Source organism: Lepus europaeus, chromosome 15 (genome assembly GCF_033115175.1).
Source record: "Lepus europaeus isolate LE1 chromosome 15, mLepTim1.pri, whole genome shotgun sequence".
Classification (NCBI taxonomy): domain Eukaryota; kingdom Metazoa; phylum Chordata; class Mammalia; order Lagomorpha; family Leporidae; genus Lepus; species Lepus europaeus.
The window spans coordinates 42639007-42656142 of NC_084841.1; the positions used below are offsets into that span (position 1 = coordinate 42639007).

Here is a 17136-nt window from a genome sequence, read left to right on the forward strand (position 1 = left end):
GTGCTTCTCCTGGTCTCCCATGCGGGTGCAGGGCCCAAGCACTTGGGCCATCCTCCACTGCCTTCCCAGGCCATAGCAGAGAGCTGGCCTGGAAGAGGGGCAACCGGGATAGAATCCGGCACCCCGACCGGGACTAGAACCCAGTGTGCCGGCGCCGCAAGGCGGAGGATTAGCCTGTTGAGCCATGGCGCCGGCCTTTTTTTTTTGATGATCTGAAATACTGACGTTTTACATTTACTCTGTATAGATTTTTTGTAATGTGTGAAGTTTTGTACCACTGACAAATTATATTTTATGTATTCTTCAATTTCCTTAGATGAGGAGAAGAAAATGGTTGAGGAAGTATTCAGTAATGCAATTGACTGCTTATCCGATGAAGATAAAAAGCTCCCTCAGGTGAGTTTTTGGAATAGCAAGCAAAGTGGATTTTTTTTTTTTAACGTTTTAAGCTTTTATTTAGTGGGAAAGATGTATAGGAGAGTGAGAGCTTTATTTAAGAGAGAGAGGTGAATCTGGGTTCATACCGAGCACCAGGAACCAGCTATGTGGATGAGCATCTAGGCCAGGAAGCTGGAGCACATGGCCCAAAGGCCATGCACCCTGGAGGCGCAGGGCTACAGCAAGCCTCCTCCTGGCAAGAGGCCAGGGAAGAAAAGAAGGGGCCCGCAAAGTGGATATTAAAAGATGGCATATATTCACTTTGCATTTTTTAATTTTGTTGTATTGTACTGTTTCATTGCATAGTTTTAATTTCAGTTTATACTATAACATATGCACTGAAATAGTAACTTTAGTTTATTTCATTGAAGAATAAAACATATTTCATGAGGAATTTAGCTTCCACTTCGCTTTAATCCAGTGTTTTTATCCTTTGATGGAATTTCCTGGGAATTCTTTTTTTTTTTTTTTTTAAACTTATTTATTTATATGAAAGTCAGAGTTACACAGAGCGAGAGAGGTCTTCCATCCACTGGTTCACTCCCTAATTGGCTGCAACAGCCGGAGCTGCATCAATCCAAAGCTAGGAGCTTCTTCTGGGTCTCCCACGGGGATACACGGGCCCAAGGACTTGGACCAGCTTCTACTGCTTTCCCAGGCCATAGCAGAGAGCTAGGTGGGAAGTGGAGCATCTGTGACTTGAACTGGCACCCATATGGGATGCCAGAACTGCAGGCGGCGGCTTTACCCACTACGCCACAGCACCAGCCCCAGGAATTCTAAATTATGCTGATAGTTGGACGCCACTTCCAAAGGTTCTAATTTAATCTGGTGTATGTTATAGTATTTACAATATTTTATAAACTCCCCAGGTGATTCTACTTTGTAACCTAAGCTAAGAACTACTGCTTTAGACTGTTCTAATATATGAAAGCTTTGTTCTGTGAACAGAGTAATCAAGAGGTCATACTCAGCTTTAAAAATGAATGCTTTGACTTCTAAGGGATAAGACTGCAGTAGCATATTGTTTGGCATTTAAAACAGTATTTAGAAGCAGGCTTTAGGCCTAGTAGTGAAGATGGCACTTGGCCTCTCTAATCCCAGAATTCAAGTCCCACTCCACTCGAAATTCTAGCTTCCTATATATTCTGGGTAACATCAGGTGATGGCTCAAGTACTTGTGTCCCTGCCACTCACATGGGAGACCTGATTGGAGTTCCTGGCTTCCAACTTCGACCATGCCCATCCCCTGCTGTTATGGGTGTGTGAGGAGTAAACCCACATGTGGGAGCTCTCTGTCTCTCTGCCTCTTGCATAAATAAAATAAAATTTAAAATGTGTAAATAGCATTTAGTTTAGGATGTTTTGCAGTTTTCCTTTCTAACTGAAGTTAAGTTTTATTATTCCTTAAGGGTTGAGCCATGTCTATCCATCTTTGTTATCCTAGCACACTTCTAATGGATAGTTCATGATATTTGATAGAGTTTAATGAGAATGAACTCTTGAGTAATTCGTTTGGTTTTAGATGAAGTACATATTTATGTTAAATAGGTGTTGTAGTTGTTTTTGTTTGTTCTCTGTTGCAGTGTCTTAAGTTCATTTTGTACATATACAGACAGTGCCCTCGTAGATTGTAATTGTTTTGAAGGAGACAGAGAGGTGCTGGAAAATTTGAGATAGCATTGTAAAATTTATTTTGAAACATTCTATTCCTATTACAGAAAACTTGTTAAATTGTAATATATTTTGAATATAATAATCTGTAGGGATATGGGTTTGGGTTTTGCTTGTATTGAAAAAGGTCTTATGAATAGTTTCTTAACTATTTTTCTTAATTTGGCTAATTTAACATTTTAAAAATAACTTTTCTTCATATGATTATAAACTAAATGTTACTCCCACATCACAGGTTGAACATGTACTTCCTCTTTTGAAGCGAGGAATTGGTATTCACCATGGTGGTTTACTTCCTATTTTGAAAGAAACCATAGAGATTCTTTTCTCAGAAGGATTGATAAAGGTATGATTTTATTTTTATTTATTATGATCCAGAATTGCATGAACATTTTGAAAATTATGGATAACTTTGTTTATAAGCAGCTTTGTGTGTATTTATTTAGCTATATTGCCTGGAATGATTTAGGTAATAAACTTCATTTTAATGTATAGTGTTATGCTTCCTAAAATTTGGAGTGTTAAGTAAAATAATAATTTGTTACTTTTCTTAAAATTAAGAAGTGGTAACATATTGGATGTGGTGTAATTTTGAAAGAATGTCTAATTATTAGTTTTGGAGTTAATTTGATAAATGAACTTCTTTTTACATTACAGATTAAAAGGGTTAAAGAAGGTGAGGTGAGGAAATTACTTGTTAGACTTAGGCAAGAGTTCTTAGGTTGTTCTAATTTAAACCAAGGAGCATTTGATTTAATATAAAAACAAAAATGACATTGATGTCTGTACCCAGAAGTGGGATACTAAAATTGGGAAGCAACTTTAAAATGTAATCATATTTTAGATATATATGTTATAATTAGTTTGCTTAAAAATCATGAGCTATTTATCATGAGAACCTCAACAAAATATTTAAGTGAATTTTACTCATTCTGAAGAACGTATTTGGGTTACTTTGTTGATAAAGAAATGGTCAATATTTCTACCTGGGTCCTGGCAAGTCCTTGTTAGTGTTTGCTTCTAGATTGTAAATTTTTCTGAGTCTCACTTTTAAAGGATCTTTTTAAAAAAATAGGAGTGAGGGGACAGGCATTTGCCCTAGTGGTTAAGATGCTGACATCCCCTATCCTAGTACCTGGATTTGAATTTTAGATTCACTCTTGATTATGGCTTCCTGCTGATGCAGACCCTTTGAGGAAAACAGGTAATGGCTTCAATGATTGGGTCCCCACCACCTATGTGGGAGACTTGGATTGGGTTCCTGGCTGTCAGCTTTAGCCTGGCCCAAGCCCAGCTGCTACAAGCATTTGGGGAGTGGGAAGTAGATGGTGGATTGGGGGTGTTTGGGAGGAGTGCATCCTCTTTTGCTTGCTCTCTGCCTCTCAAATTAAAAAAAAAAAAAGATCTTTGGGGGCCGGTGCTGTGGCGTATCAGGTAAAGCCACCACCTGCAGTCTGGCATTTCCATACCGGCGCCAATTTGAGACACGGTTGCTCCTTTTCTGATCCAACTCTCTACTATGGCCTGGGAAAGCAGTAGAAGATGGCCCAAGTCCTTGGGCCCCTGCACCTGCATGGGAGACCCAGAGGGGTCTCCTGGCTCCTTAGTTTGGATTGGCACAGCTCCAGCTGTTGTGGCCAATTGGGGAGTGAACCCTCGGATGGAAGACCTCTCTCTCTCTCTCTCTCTATCTATCTCTATCTCTTCCTCTCCTCTCTCTCTGTAACTCTTTCAAGTAAATAAATAAGTCTTTAAAAAAAAAAAACTTTGAAAAAATGAGTAGAACAGTTGTACGTATAGTTAATAAAAAAAAAAGAAAACCATCCTTCCCCTTTACTGAACCAAAATAGTGACTTTTACAGATATATTTGTGTGCCTAAACCACTGTTTTTGTCTTAGAAATGAACTTAATGAGACATTGATTCTGATATCCCGTCAGAGATCTTGATGGTAAAGTAGTCTCCAAAATTGCAGAAGCCAGGAAATTTGCTTAGAAAAATATTCTATGGCCTTGTTCAGTAGACCAGTTGTATTCTTTCCCATCTAACACCATTGGATTTTAAGAAAGATTACTTTCCTGGAATTAAAAAAATTTCTGGGATCAAGGGACATTAAATATTTTTAAATAAGTTTATATACAAAATACTGAAATTCATTTGGGAATGCCATATTGTCTTTTTTTTTTTTTTGGACAGGCAGAGTTAGAGAGACCGAGAGAAAGGTCTTCCTTTTCTTTTTATTTTATTTTATTTTATTTTATTTTATTTATTTATTTATTTTTTTATTTTTGACAGGCAGAGTGGACAGTGAGAGAGAGACAGAGAGAAAGGTCTTCCTTTTGCCGTTGGTTCACCCTCCAATGGCCGCCACGGTAGGCGCGCTGCGGCCGGCGCACCGCGCTGATCCGATGGCAGGAGCCAGGTGCTTCTCCTGGTCTCCCATGGGGTGCAGGGCCCAAGGACTTGGGCCATCCTGCACTGCACTCCCGGGCCACAGCAGAGAGCTGGCCTGGAAGAGGGGCAACCGGGACAGGATCGGTGCCCCGACCAGGACTAGAACCCGGTGTGCTGGCGCCGCAGGCGGAGGATTAGCCTGTTGAGCCACGGCGCCGGCGAAGGGTCTTCCTTTTCTGTTGGTTCACCCCCCCAAATGGCCGCTACAGCCGGCGCACGCCAATCCGAAGCCAGGAATCAGATGCTTCTCCTGGTCTCCCATGCGGGTGCAGGGCCCAAGCACTTGGGCCATCCTCCACTGCACTCCCGGGCCACAGTAGAGAGCTGGCCTGGAGGAGAAGCAACCGGGACAGAATCCGGAGCCCTATCCGGAACTAGAACCCAGGGTGCTGGCGCCGCAGGCGGAGGATTAGCCTATTGAGCTGCGGTGCCGGCTTCCGTATTGTCTTTAATTTTTGTAGGGTCTAGGTGTTTATAGCACTTGCTTATTTTCCTGTTCAACTATGGTCTTTATTTAGTGGAACATTAAGCCTTTCACTATAATGTAAAAAATGTTATCTCAAAAAAATTTTCACTGTCAATTACTCTTTTAAAATAATGAGAGGCCGGTGTTGTGGCGCAGCAGGTTAGTCAGTTGTACTGCTTTCATCTGATATGGGATCCCCAGGTCAAGTGGCAGCTGCTTTGCTCCCTATCCAGCTCCTTGCTAATGCATCTGGGAAAGCAGTTGAAGATGGTCTTCATGCTTGGATCATTGCCACCCACACAGAGTTCCATACTTCTGGCTTTGAAGTGGCCCAGCCCCAGCTGTTGCTGCCATTTAGGGAGTGAACCAGAGGATGGAAGTTGTCTTTCTCTGTGTGTTACCCTCTCTCTGTGTAACTCTGGTTTTCAAATAAAAATCAATCTTTTTTAAAAAATTAATGATGCATTTATCTATGCTTGAAAATTGAAAAGCTAGCTTTCCAGCTTAAAATACGTGTTTAATTATATATTTATTTATTTTAGGCCTTGTTTGCCACAGAAACTTTTGCTATGGGAATTAATATGCCAGCTAGAACTGTTTTATTTACAAATGCCCGTAAATTTGATGGAAAGGATTTCCGATGGGTAAGTAAATTAATATATTGAAATAGTTTTACCTAACATAACTTTGGATCATGGATGCCTTGCAGTCCCACACACTTAAAGATGTGGTGCTCAAAAAATTTGGGGATGAGAGCTACTTCTCTTTCAGTCTCAGTGTCTCTGTGGTGATGGAAGAAAAATTTCTAGTTAGTATCTAGTACAAACCAGAAATTCACCATAGTCTGGCATTTGGTGAAAATTATAAGTAATCCTTTACTTTATCTTTTATCCTTGAACATGGTCATTCTTTTATACTTAGAGAAATTTTTAGCAGCAATTACTAGTCATCCAAACCGTGAAAAATACCCCTAGTGGAACTCAGAGGCAAAGCATTTTTCTTGATTTGTTTTATTTTAGAATGTGTTGGACACTGTATAAAAGAGAAATGAGTAAACTGACAAAATGCTTTATGTTAGAAGTGTTTACACAGTCTTCAGTAATTCTCTACCACTTTTTTTAAATTAGAAGATTAATTTATGTAGAATATGATTTTTAATTGGAAAGCAGCTAAAAATGTTTTTGTTTTAAACTATGTTTTTACTGTTCATAATATTTCAATTTAAAATTGCTTAATGAAATAAAATAAGTAAATCTTTTGTGATTTTACTTGCTTTTAGTCATTCTTTGTCCTTTTGTGGATGGTACATAGATCCTGGGGTAGGAGTAAGGATAATTGAAATATGTGAAGCAACCTTTTTCCTTCATGATTCAAGATCATAACCGTAACATTTAAAAGTAATGTGCAACAGAGTAATGATGTCCTGAGATGCTATTGAGATTTTATGAGACTGCCTTTTCAAACATTCTTTTCTGATCTTTTTAAGGTTAATTTTTTCTAGTGCCTTCTTTGATCTGGCCTTGTTTCAAATGCCTTGTTTTTTGATGCCATGAGTAGTATGCCTTCTTATAGCATAATGGTTCTTTTCTTGAGTTAGTTTTGTTTCTTTTCTTTTATTTATTTATTTTGTAAAATAACCAATGTGGATGCTTTCCACAGGTGAAAAGTACACACACTTACAGAAAAACTTTACCCAGGGTAAAATGTAGTTCAAATTAGTCTCATTTTTCTGATAAAGATAGTTAATCATGATCAGGTTGCAATTGATACCTAGTTGGGTTGGGGTAATTGTTTGCTTTCTTAGACTTTGCTGTTTCCTAGAATATTGAGTTCAAAAGTATTTCTTTTTGTGTCATTTAAATTAGCCAGTATTTCTTAGAAGCTATGGTGTATTTGAAAGCACAAATTGACAGTAATTGGCTTGGCTTTGGAGCTAAAATTGCGTTTTGAACATTATTCTCATTTGTTTGACTTTTTTTGTGATTTTAAAAGTCTTCTTAAAGTTCATATTGTTTTCAGTCATGTTCCCTTTCTTGGGATATATAGTTTATACTTGTGAATTTTACTAACAAAGAAAATTAAGAATATATTTTTACCAGATTTTTTCCTAAACTCTGCATATTAATTATGTTTGTCCAGATTTCGTCTGGTGAATACATTCAGATGTCTGGTCGTGCTGGAAGGAGAGGAATGGATGACAGAGGAATTGTAATTCTGATGGTAGATGAAAAGATGAGCCCAACAATTGGAAAGCAGCTACTTAAGGTAACTTCTGGCACTTTACCAAAAATTCCGAAAATATAAGTTAGGACTCAGGTTGAAATTAATTGTGTCACTTCAGATTCCTTCTGTGTAGATGAGCTAATTTACTGAAGTCTGTGGCCTTGGGAAGGTAGAAGGTGACTCTTTAACATATTGATAACTTGGGCCTGGTGCTGTGGTGTAGCCGGAAAAGCTACCTTCTGTGATGCCAGCATCCCATGTGGGTGCTAGTTCAAGTCCCAGCTGCTCCACTTGAAATCTAGCTCCCTGCTAATGGGTTTGGGAAAGCAGCAGAAGATAGCTTAAATCCTTGGGCCCCTATACCCACAAAGGAGACACAGAAAAGCTCCTGGCTTCTGGCTTTAGACAGCCCACTCTCAGCCTTTGCAGCCATTTGGGAAGTGAACAGTGGATGGAAGATTTCTCTGTCACTCTCTGCAACTCTGACTTTCAAATAAATAAATCTAAAAAACACTGTATCTTGTATCCTGCTTAATAGGTGAAGAGCAGTTCATAGAACTGGACCATGAAGATCCCCAGAGACAGAAGATTTGTTTACTTTACCCTCTTCTTTATCTGGGCCCTCTGCTGCAGGAGTTGCTCTTTGCCTGTCATAGAAAGAAGTAGAGCACATGTTGTCAGTGTTCTGGGTAGTCAGCTTCCTCTACCTTTGCAAGTCCAAATAACAGTAAAAAAAATTAGCAGTCTACCTTTCTAGTTCTCTGCACTGATTATCCTAACTGTATTTTAAGCCTTATTAAAGTTAGCATTTTATTTTGCTCCCTTAATGTTTGAGTTTTGGGATGGTCTAGGATTTTTAATTTTGCTTTGTTCATATTTTAAAAAATTTTTGACAGGCATAGAAAGAGAGCTCTTCCATCTGCTGTTACAGTTTCCAAATGCCTACAACAGACAGGGCCAGGCCAAGACAAAACCAGGAGCTTGGAACTTAATCCAGGTCTCCCCTGTAGGTGTCAGGGACGCGAGAACATGAGCCGTCATCTGCTGCATCCCAGGGTGCCCATTAACTGGAAACTGTTCTCAGAAATGGAGCCGGGACTTCAAGGCAGACACTCCAATGTGGAATGCAGGCATCTTAAATGCTGTGCCAAATACCCATTTTTTATTTTTGTTTTGTTTTTGAAGAGTTTCTTAAGGAAGTTTGTCCTACTTTTTTTCTTTCTTTTCTGTATTTAGTAAAAATTCATTAAAGAAATCTCTGGAGAAAACTGTTAATAAATTAGGAAACATCGACTAAAACCAAAATTAATTGCAAGCTTATTACTTAAAATGAAGCTTCAGAGCATTTAGACACATTTAGGTCAATATCTGTGAAATAGACTGTGTTCAGCTGCTGTTTCTTGGAAATTACATGGGAGAATTTGAGAAACAGTTGCGGGAAACCTGGTGTGCTGAAGCAAAAATGGGTAAAGGTTGGGGCAGTGTTTAATGCAGTAGTTTAAATGCTGCTTAGGATACATGCATCCTATATCAGAGTGCCTAGGCTAGAGTCCATGCTCCTCTTCCAGGTGTCGTTTCCTGCTAATGAGCACCCTGGAAGATAACAGGTGATGGCTCAAGTACTTCCACCCATGTGGAAGGCCCAGATAAGAGTTCTGGGCTACTGGTTTCTGCGTTGGCTGCTGCAGGCATTTGGAAGGTGAACCAGTGAATAGAAGGAACATCTCTATTCTCTTTGCCTCTGTCTCTTTCAAAGAGAATTTAATAATAGAGGTGTATATGAGTTAAAAACAAAGCTTACCTGTACATATTCATAGTGATCATATGGTATTTTCTTTTCAGTTTTAAAGATTAACACTTAGAAACCTATTTTTAAGGGTCCATAAAACATTAGTGAATCATGGAAAGCAAAGTTACAGGCTAAAAACTTGTATTACTCTTTTTTTGAATTGTGGCAAATATATTTGCATTATTTTTTTCTTTGTGCACTGTATGTAGAAAGAATGGAATCCATTTGCCAGTTTATAGGAAGTAATATTTTAATGACAGCATCTGATTCCCTTAATACAGAACTCTTATTCCATTTAATTCACATTTGAATTTGTTAGCCTATAAGTTTAATGTTATATCATCTTTCATTTCATTTTTAAAATAGCATTTTAGGCTGGCGCCGCAGCTCAATAGGCTAATCCTCTGCCTGCGGCGCTGGCACCCTGGGTTCTAGTCCCGGTCGGGATGCTGGATTCTGTCCCAGTTGCTCCTCTTCCAGTCCAGCTCTCTGCTGTGGCCAGGGAGTGCAGTGGAGGATGGCCCAAGTGCTTGGGCCCTGCACCCGCATGGGAGGCCAGGAGAAGCACCTGGCTCCTGGCTTTGGATCAGCGCGGTGCGCCGGCCGCAGCAGCCATTGGAGGGTGAACCAACGGCAAAGGAAGACCTTTCTCTCTCTCTCTCTCTCTCTCTCTCTCTCTCTCACTGTCCACTGTGCCTGTCCAAAAAAAAAAAAAAAATAGCGTTTTAAATAGCTTTATTGAGTTATTCACTTATCATGCAGTTTACACATTTCCATGATCCTAAATGTATTCAGTTATCAGTTTCACAAGTCAGTTTTAGGACATTTCATCAGACAAAAAATAAACTCTGTATCCATTAAGTCACTCCTGGTTCCTCCCAAAATCAGCCCCACCTCTGCCCCAAGCCCCAGACAACTACTAACATATTTTATATCCCTATTGATTTACCTGCTCTGGACATTTCATTTACATAGACTCACAATGTATGGCCTGTTGTGTCTTGCTTTTGTTTTTCTCACTTGATATGATGTTTTCAAGTTTCATCTGTGTTATAATGTGTCCAAATTTCATTCCTTTGTGTCAATAAGTGATATTCCAATTGTATGATTCTACCACATTTTATCTACTCATTCATCAATAGATGGACTTTTGGATTGTTCTCTTTTTTGGCTCTTTTGGACTAACGCTGCTATGAACATGTAACTTTTTGTGTGAATATTTTCTTTTGTCTAGGGTATGTACCCAGGAGTGGAACTGCTGGGTCATACTATAATTCTATATTTAAACTTTTATGGAACTGCCACACTATATTTCTCAGCAGCTGAGCCATCTTACTTTCCCACTGAACAAGATCATTAGCTGTCTTTTTTTATTTCTAACCATCATAGTGTGTGTGAAGTGGAGCATTTTGCTTTGAATATTATGTAACTTAACTGATTAGAGGATGTAGTATTTGCTGGTGTATTTGTTTCTAGACATTTCTTTTATTGAGACTTACAGTGTGTTTTCTTCTAGAACATTTAAGTAGGGTTACTATCATTTAACAAATTACAGGCAAATGGAGCCGCCTTTGTGGTACAGTGGGTTAAGCCACCATCTGTGACACCAGCATCTCATATGGGCACTGGTTTGAGTCCTGGCTGCTCTACTTCTGATATGGCTCTCTGCTAGTGTGTCTGGGAAAGCAGCAGAGGATGACCCAAGTCCTCTGGCTCCTGTACCCACGTGGGAGACCTGGATGCAGTTCATGACTCCTGGCTTTGGCCTGGCCTAGCCCTGAGTGTTGTAGCCGTTTGGGTAGTGAACTGGCAGATGGAAGATCTCTCTCTCTCTCTCTCTCTCTCTCTAGCTCTGCCTTTCAAACAAACAAATCTTTGAAAAAAAAAAAAATACCAAATTATAGGCAAGTTCTTCAATAGCTATAGTAACTAATACTCAGAATTTTCAACATGTCACTAAAGTGAATTATGATAATTACTGGCATTCATTAATAATAATTACGGTTGTTATCCCCTTTTTATAAACAGATAAGGCATGCAGAGGTTAAATAGTTTGTCCAGAGTTACATTGTGAAGTGGCAAATCCTACTTTGAACTCAGATAGTTTGACTTCAAAGGCCATACTCCTAATTACCATGCTGTACTGTTTCTTTGTACTCCTTGAAATAGATTTCTCAATGATTAGCTCAAATTCGATTTGATATGATAGAAGTTTATTCTTTGATACTTTTAGTAGAGTACATGAACTAAATCAATGTATTATAATGTCAAATGTATTTTTTTTCTTTTTAAGGAAACTTTAATGATAGAAGTACTCTATTTATTTAAAAGATTTTATTTATTTATTGGAAAGAGTTACAGAGAGGCAGAGGCAGAGAGAGAGAAAGGTCCTCCATCCACTAGCTCACTCTCCAGATGGTTGCAACGGACAGAGCTACGCCAATCCGAAGCCAGGAGCCGGGAACTTCTTCCAGGTCTCTCATGCAGGTGCAGGGGCCCAAGCACTTGGGCCATCTTCTACTGTTTTCCCAGGCCATAGCAGAGAGTGGATTGGAAGTAGAGCAGCCGGGACTTGAACCGGCACCCATTTGGGATGCTGGAACTGCAAGCGGTGGCTTAGCCTACTATGCCACAATGCCGTTCCTATTTTATTTTCTTGTAAGCAAAAATAATTGATATTCACCCCTAAGTAATAAGTCTTTATTTTAAAGATGTATTTATTTATTTGAAAAGCAGCATTACAAAGAGAGAGAAAGAGAGACTGAAAAAAAGAGAGATCAGCTATCCACTGGTTCACTCCCCACATGGCCAGGGCTGGGCTAGATCAGAGCCAGGAGCTTCTTATGGGTCTCCCACATGGATGGAGGGGCCCAAGCACTTGAGCCATCTTCCACTGCTTTTCAAGGCACAATAGCAGGGAGCTGCATCAGACGTTGAGCAGCTGGGGCTCAGAACCAGCACCCATATGGGATGCTGATGCTGCAGATGGTGGCTTAACCTGCTGTACCGCAGCGCTAGCCCTAGTAATAAGTATTAAAAGTTATTTTCTCAGGAAAAAATTAAAATATATAACTTCTTCAGAGTCACTTTGTATGTAGACCAGATAGATATACTTTATACTTTAGTATAATTCAGATATGTATGTCATATTTAATAATTTTTCCTTATTCGTGGTTTTAGAAAGATGGCAAGCTATGTGTTCATATTTATAGTGGGTTTTTTTTTTGTTTTTTGTTTTTAAGATTTATTTATTTATTGAAAGAGTTACACAGAGAGAGAAAGAAAGAGAGGTCCTTCATTTGCTGGTTTACTCCCCAGTTGGCCACAATGGCCAGAGCTGCGCCGATGTGAAGCCAGGAGCTTCCTCTGTGTCTCCACAAGGGTGCAGGGGCCCAAGCACTTGGGCTGTCTTCCACTGCTTTCCCAGCCCATAGCAGAAAGCTGGATTGGAAGTAGAGCAGCCAGGACTCAAACTGGCGCTCATGTGGGATGCCAGCACTGGAGGCAGCGCTTTACCTGCTATGCCACAGTGCCGGCTCCTATAGTGTTTTTCAATATGTCAGTACTTGCACGCATATTTATGTATTTGAGTGTTACATAATTTTTTTCTTTTTGACAGGCAGAGTGGACAGTGAGAAAGACAGAGAGAAAGGTCTTCCTTTGCTGTTGGTTCACCCTCCAATGGCCACCGCGGCCGGTGCGCTGCAGCCAGCGCACCGCACTGATCCGATGGTAGGAGTCAAGTGCTTCTCCTGGTCCCCCATGGGGTGCAGGGCCCAAGCACTTGGGCCATCCTCCACTGCACTCCCGGGCCACAGCAGAGAGCTGGCCTGGAAGAGGGGCAACCGGGACAGAATCCGGTGCCCCGACCGGGACTAGAACCCGGTGTGTTGGCACCGCAAGGCGGAGGATTAGCCTATTGAGCCGCGGCACCGGCGTGTTACATAATTTTGAATGCAAAATATTTTAGTATTTTCCTTCTCTGTTTTGACTGATTTTTTAATTTTTATATTTAAGATATATTTATTTATTTGAAAGGCAGAGTGACAGAGAGGAGAGACACAGAAAGCTTCCATCTGCTGATTCACTCCCCAAATGGCTGTAATGACCAAGGGCTGGGCAGGTCTCAACCAGGAGTGGGTGACAGGGACCCAAATACTTAGGCTGTCTTTGCTGATTCCGCAGAGGCATTATCAGGGAGCTAGATCAGAAGCAGAGCAGCCAGGATTCTAATTAGCACTCTGATATGGGATGTTGCTGTAGGTGCTTAAGCCACAGAACCATGGCTACAAATCCCAATTTTATTAATTATTTATTCATTTGCTTATTGGAAAGGCAGAATGAGAGAGAGAAAGAGATTTTTGACCCAATAGCTCACTTCCCAAATGACTGCAGCAGCTGAACGTTGGCCAGGCCAAAGCAGAAGCCAGGAACGCCATCCAGTTCTCACACATGGGTAATGGGTTCTAGCACTTTGATCATTTTCTACTGCCTTCCCAGGTGCATTAGAGGGGAGCTAGATGGGAATTAGAATAGCCAGGACTTGGCCAGCGCTGCGGCTCAATAGGCTAATCCTCCACCTTGCAGCACCAGCACACCAGGTTCTAGTCCCGGTCGGGGCGCTGGATTCTGTCCCGGTTGCCCCTCTTCCAGGCCAGCTCTCTGCTATGGCCCGGGAGGGCAGTGGAGGATGGCCCAAGTGCTTGGGCCCTGCACCCTCATGGGAGACCAGGAGAAGCACCTGGCTCTTGCCTTCGGATCAGTGCGGTGCACCGGCCGCAGCTGCGGCGGCCATTGGAGGGTGAACCAACGGCAAAGGAAGACCTTTCTCTCTGTCTCTCTCTCTCTCTCACTATCCACTCTGCCTGTCAAAAAAAAAAAAAAAAAAAAAAAGCCAGAACTTGAACCAGCACTCTTAAATGGGATGTTAGAGTTGCAAGAAGCACCTTAACTTGCTGTGCTACTGCACTGGCCCCTGGGTCATCTAATTTTTAAAAGAGAATTATAGAAACCTACATAACTTTTTCAGTCCTGCTATTGTAGCAATAACCTGTACCTTTTGTTTGTCTTTAATGGATTATTTTAATGCATTATTCTTAAATTATTAGAATTTTTACTTTTATTAGCTGAAACAGAATTTGACATAGGTTTGTTCTTTTAGTATGTTTTTAGTGTGCTTGATGTGAGCTTCTATATATTTATATATGCTTTATGTTAGCTTATATTTTTATATCACTCATCTTTTTTAAATTTATTTTTTAAGGAATACAAATTTCATAAGTACAACTTTAAGAATATAGTTATTCCCACCATACCCGCCCTACCACCCACACTCCCACTCCTCCTTTTCTTCTCTCTCCTATTCCCATTAAGATTAATTTTCTTTTTTTTTTTATTTTGATTTATCTTATTTATTTGAAAGATAGTTATAGAGAGAGCTAGAGCTAGAGAGAGAGAGAGGTCTTCCAACCGCTGGCTCACTCTCGAGATGGCCGCAACGGCCGGAGCTGCACCCATCTGAAGCCAGGAGCTAGGAACTTCTTCCAGGTCTCCCATAATTTCTTTATCGAGTCTTTGGTTGTCGGGCATATAGGTTGATTCCATGTCTTAGCTATTGTCAGTTGAGCTGCAATAAACATGGAGGCGCAGATAACTCTTTTGTTTACTAATTTCATTTCCCTTGGATAAATTCCCAGGAGTGGATTGGCTGGGTCATATGGTAGGTCTGTATTCAGATTTCTGAGGTATTTCCATACTGTCTTCCATCGTGGCTTTACCAGTTTACATTCCCACCAGCAGTGAATTGGGTACCTTTTTCCCTACATCCTCATCAGCATTTGTTGTTTGTTGATTTCTGTATGAAAGCCATTCTAACCGGGGTGAGGTGAAACCTTATTGTGGTTTTGATTTGCATTTCCCTGACAGCTAGTGATCCTGAACATTTTTTCATGTGCCTGTTGACCATTTGGATTTCCTCTTTTGAAAAATGTCTGTTTAAGTTCTTTGCCAATTTCTTCACTGGCTTGTTTGTTTTGTTGTTACAGAGTTTCTTGGTCTCTTTGTATATTCTGGTTATTAATCCTTTATCAGTTGCATAGTTTGCAAATAATTCTTCCCATTCTGTTGGTTGCTTTCAGTTTCCTGAGTGTTTCTTTTGCCATACAGAAACTTGTCAATTTGATGTAATCCCATTTGTTAATTTTGGCATTGACTGCCTTTGCCTCTGGGGTCTTTTCCAAGAACTCTGCCTGTGCCAGTCTTGCAGGGTTTCCCCAATGTTGTCCAATAATTTGATGGTATTGGGTCATAGATTTAGATCTTTAATCCATGTTGAGTGTTGAGTGGATTTTTGTGTAAGGTGTAAGGTTGGGGTCTTGCTTCATACTTCTGAATGTGGAAATCCAGTTTTCCCAGCACCATTTGTTGAATAGACTGTCCTTGCTCCAGGGATTGGTTTTAGCTCCTTGGTCAAATATAAGTTGGTTGTAGATGTTTGCATTTATTTCTGTCACGAGCTCCCAGCCCTTGTTAATTCATCTCACCAGAGTCAGGAGTCTCCATTCAGCTAGTTGCTGGATGCAGACACAAGGTGGCGCAGCTTTACTTAGGTCCAAAATGGTGCCTGCTCTGTTGACTTGTTACAGAACACTGTTATAAAGGGGTCTGGGAGAGAGAAACATGTCCTTCCTTTTTTTTTTTTTTTTCCCTCCTCTAGTTTTCTTATCTGCTACTGGACTCTAAGCTGGGTTCCCTCTAGGCGCTTCCTGCAGCTTTAGCACCAGTGGCTTGGGCTATTGCGATCTGGTCTCACCTCACTTTTCCAATGCTGGTATGTAGGCTGTTGGCAGCTGTAATTCTGAGTTGTGGGAGTCCACGCCCTCTACGTAGGTTCACTGTGTCCCTCTAATTTGCGTAGAGTTTCCTCTGCTGTTTTCTCTCTAACTCTTCCCTGAGACTGCACTTTCTCCACTTTTTTAAAAACTATCTTCTATACTAGAGCAGTAAGCTCCCTCCCTACTCCATCATCTCAGAACTCACCCTGTATCATTCATTATAATGTTTGTTCAAATGAAAAGTTGAGTTGTTAGGAAAGTATGTGATTAGCATCCTTCCAGAAAGACTGGTGAATGTATCTTTTGTTCTTTAGCAGTGAAGAGATATTTAATATTCCACTAGCATAACCTTAAGAAACATGTTTTCCAGTATAGTATGTAGATAGTCAAAAGAATATATAAATATTACAGTACTTTGAGTAAATGTCATTATTGGTTTTTCAATATATAAAGCCAATTCTGTAATTTATAAAGTGATAAAATTAACTGGTTTCTTGCAGTAGTAAATTAATTGCTCATTCTAGTAGTGTGGTGCTCTGGTCACTGGTATGTTCTTTTCAATAATGAACCAGATTAAGGATAATGAAAATTAAATTAGGGGCTAGTGCTGTGGCACAGTAGGTTAAGTTGCTTCCTGCAACTCCGGCATCCCTCATGGTGCTGGTGCAAGTCCCAGTTGCTACACTTCCAATCCAGCTCCCTTCTGATATGACAGGAAAGCAGCATACGAGCTCAAGTGCTTGGGCCCCTGCACCCATGTGGGAGACCCAAAGGATGCTTCTGGCTCCTGGATTTGGTATGGCCTAGCTCTTGTTGCTGCAGCCATCTAGGGAAAGAACCAGAGGATGGATGACCCCTGTCTGTCTGTCTCTGTCTCTCTCTCTCTCTCTAACTCAGTGTTTCAAATAAATAAATCTTTTGGGAAAAAAAATTGAAGGGAATATCTTTCAGAAGAATATCCTTATTTCTCAAAATTAATGAGTTAAGAGGCCTTTTTTTGAGAATTGAGTAGACTCCATATTTCTGTGTTTCTTTATTTCTAGCTTAATGGTTCATAATGCAAAAAAAATTTAAACCGACAGTTTTTAAAACTACTCATTAAATCATGCATTCCAGCATGTAAGGAGTTATATTAGAATTTACAGAAAATTTCAAAAGCTGATTTACAAATTGATTTGTTTGGCTCTTTTGATCTTAATTTTTTTTTTTTTTTAAAGAACTTGACCTCTAAGAGAATCTTTCAAAGTTTACCAAGACATA

At 40.2% G+C, this 17136-nt stretch overlaps 1 protein-coding gene across 1 annotated transcript in view; it reads left to right on the forward strand.

Moving 5' to 3' along the window:
* MTREX (Mtr4 exosome RNA helicase) overlaps window positions 1-17136 on the forward strand; it is a 111460-nt gene that overhangs the window by 34014 nt on the left and 60310 nt on the right. The window contains exons 12-15 of the mRNA XM_062211916.1: window positions 317-396; window positions 2348-2458; window positions 5574-5675; window positions 7171-7296. Of these exons, the coding sequence (XP_062067900.1) occupies window positions 317-396; window positions 2348-2458; window positions 5574-5675; window positions 7171-7296 (419 nt within the window). The remainder of the gene's footprint in view (window positions 1-316; window positions 397-2347; window positions 2459-5573; window positions 5676-7170; window positions 7297-17136) is intronic.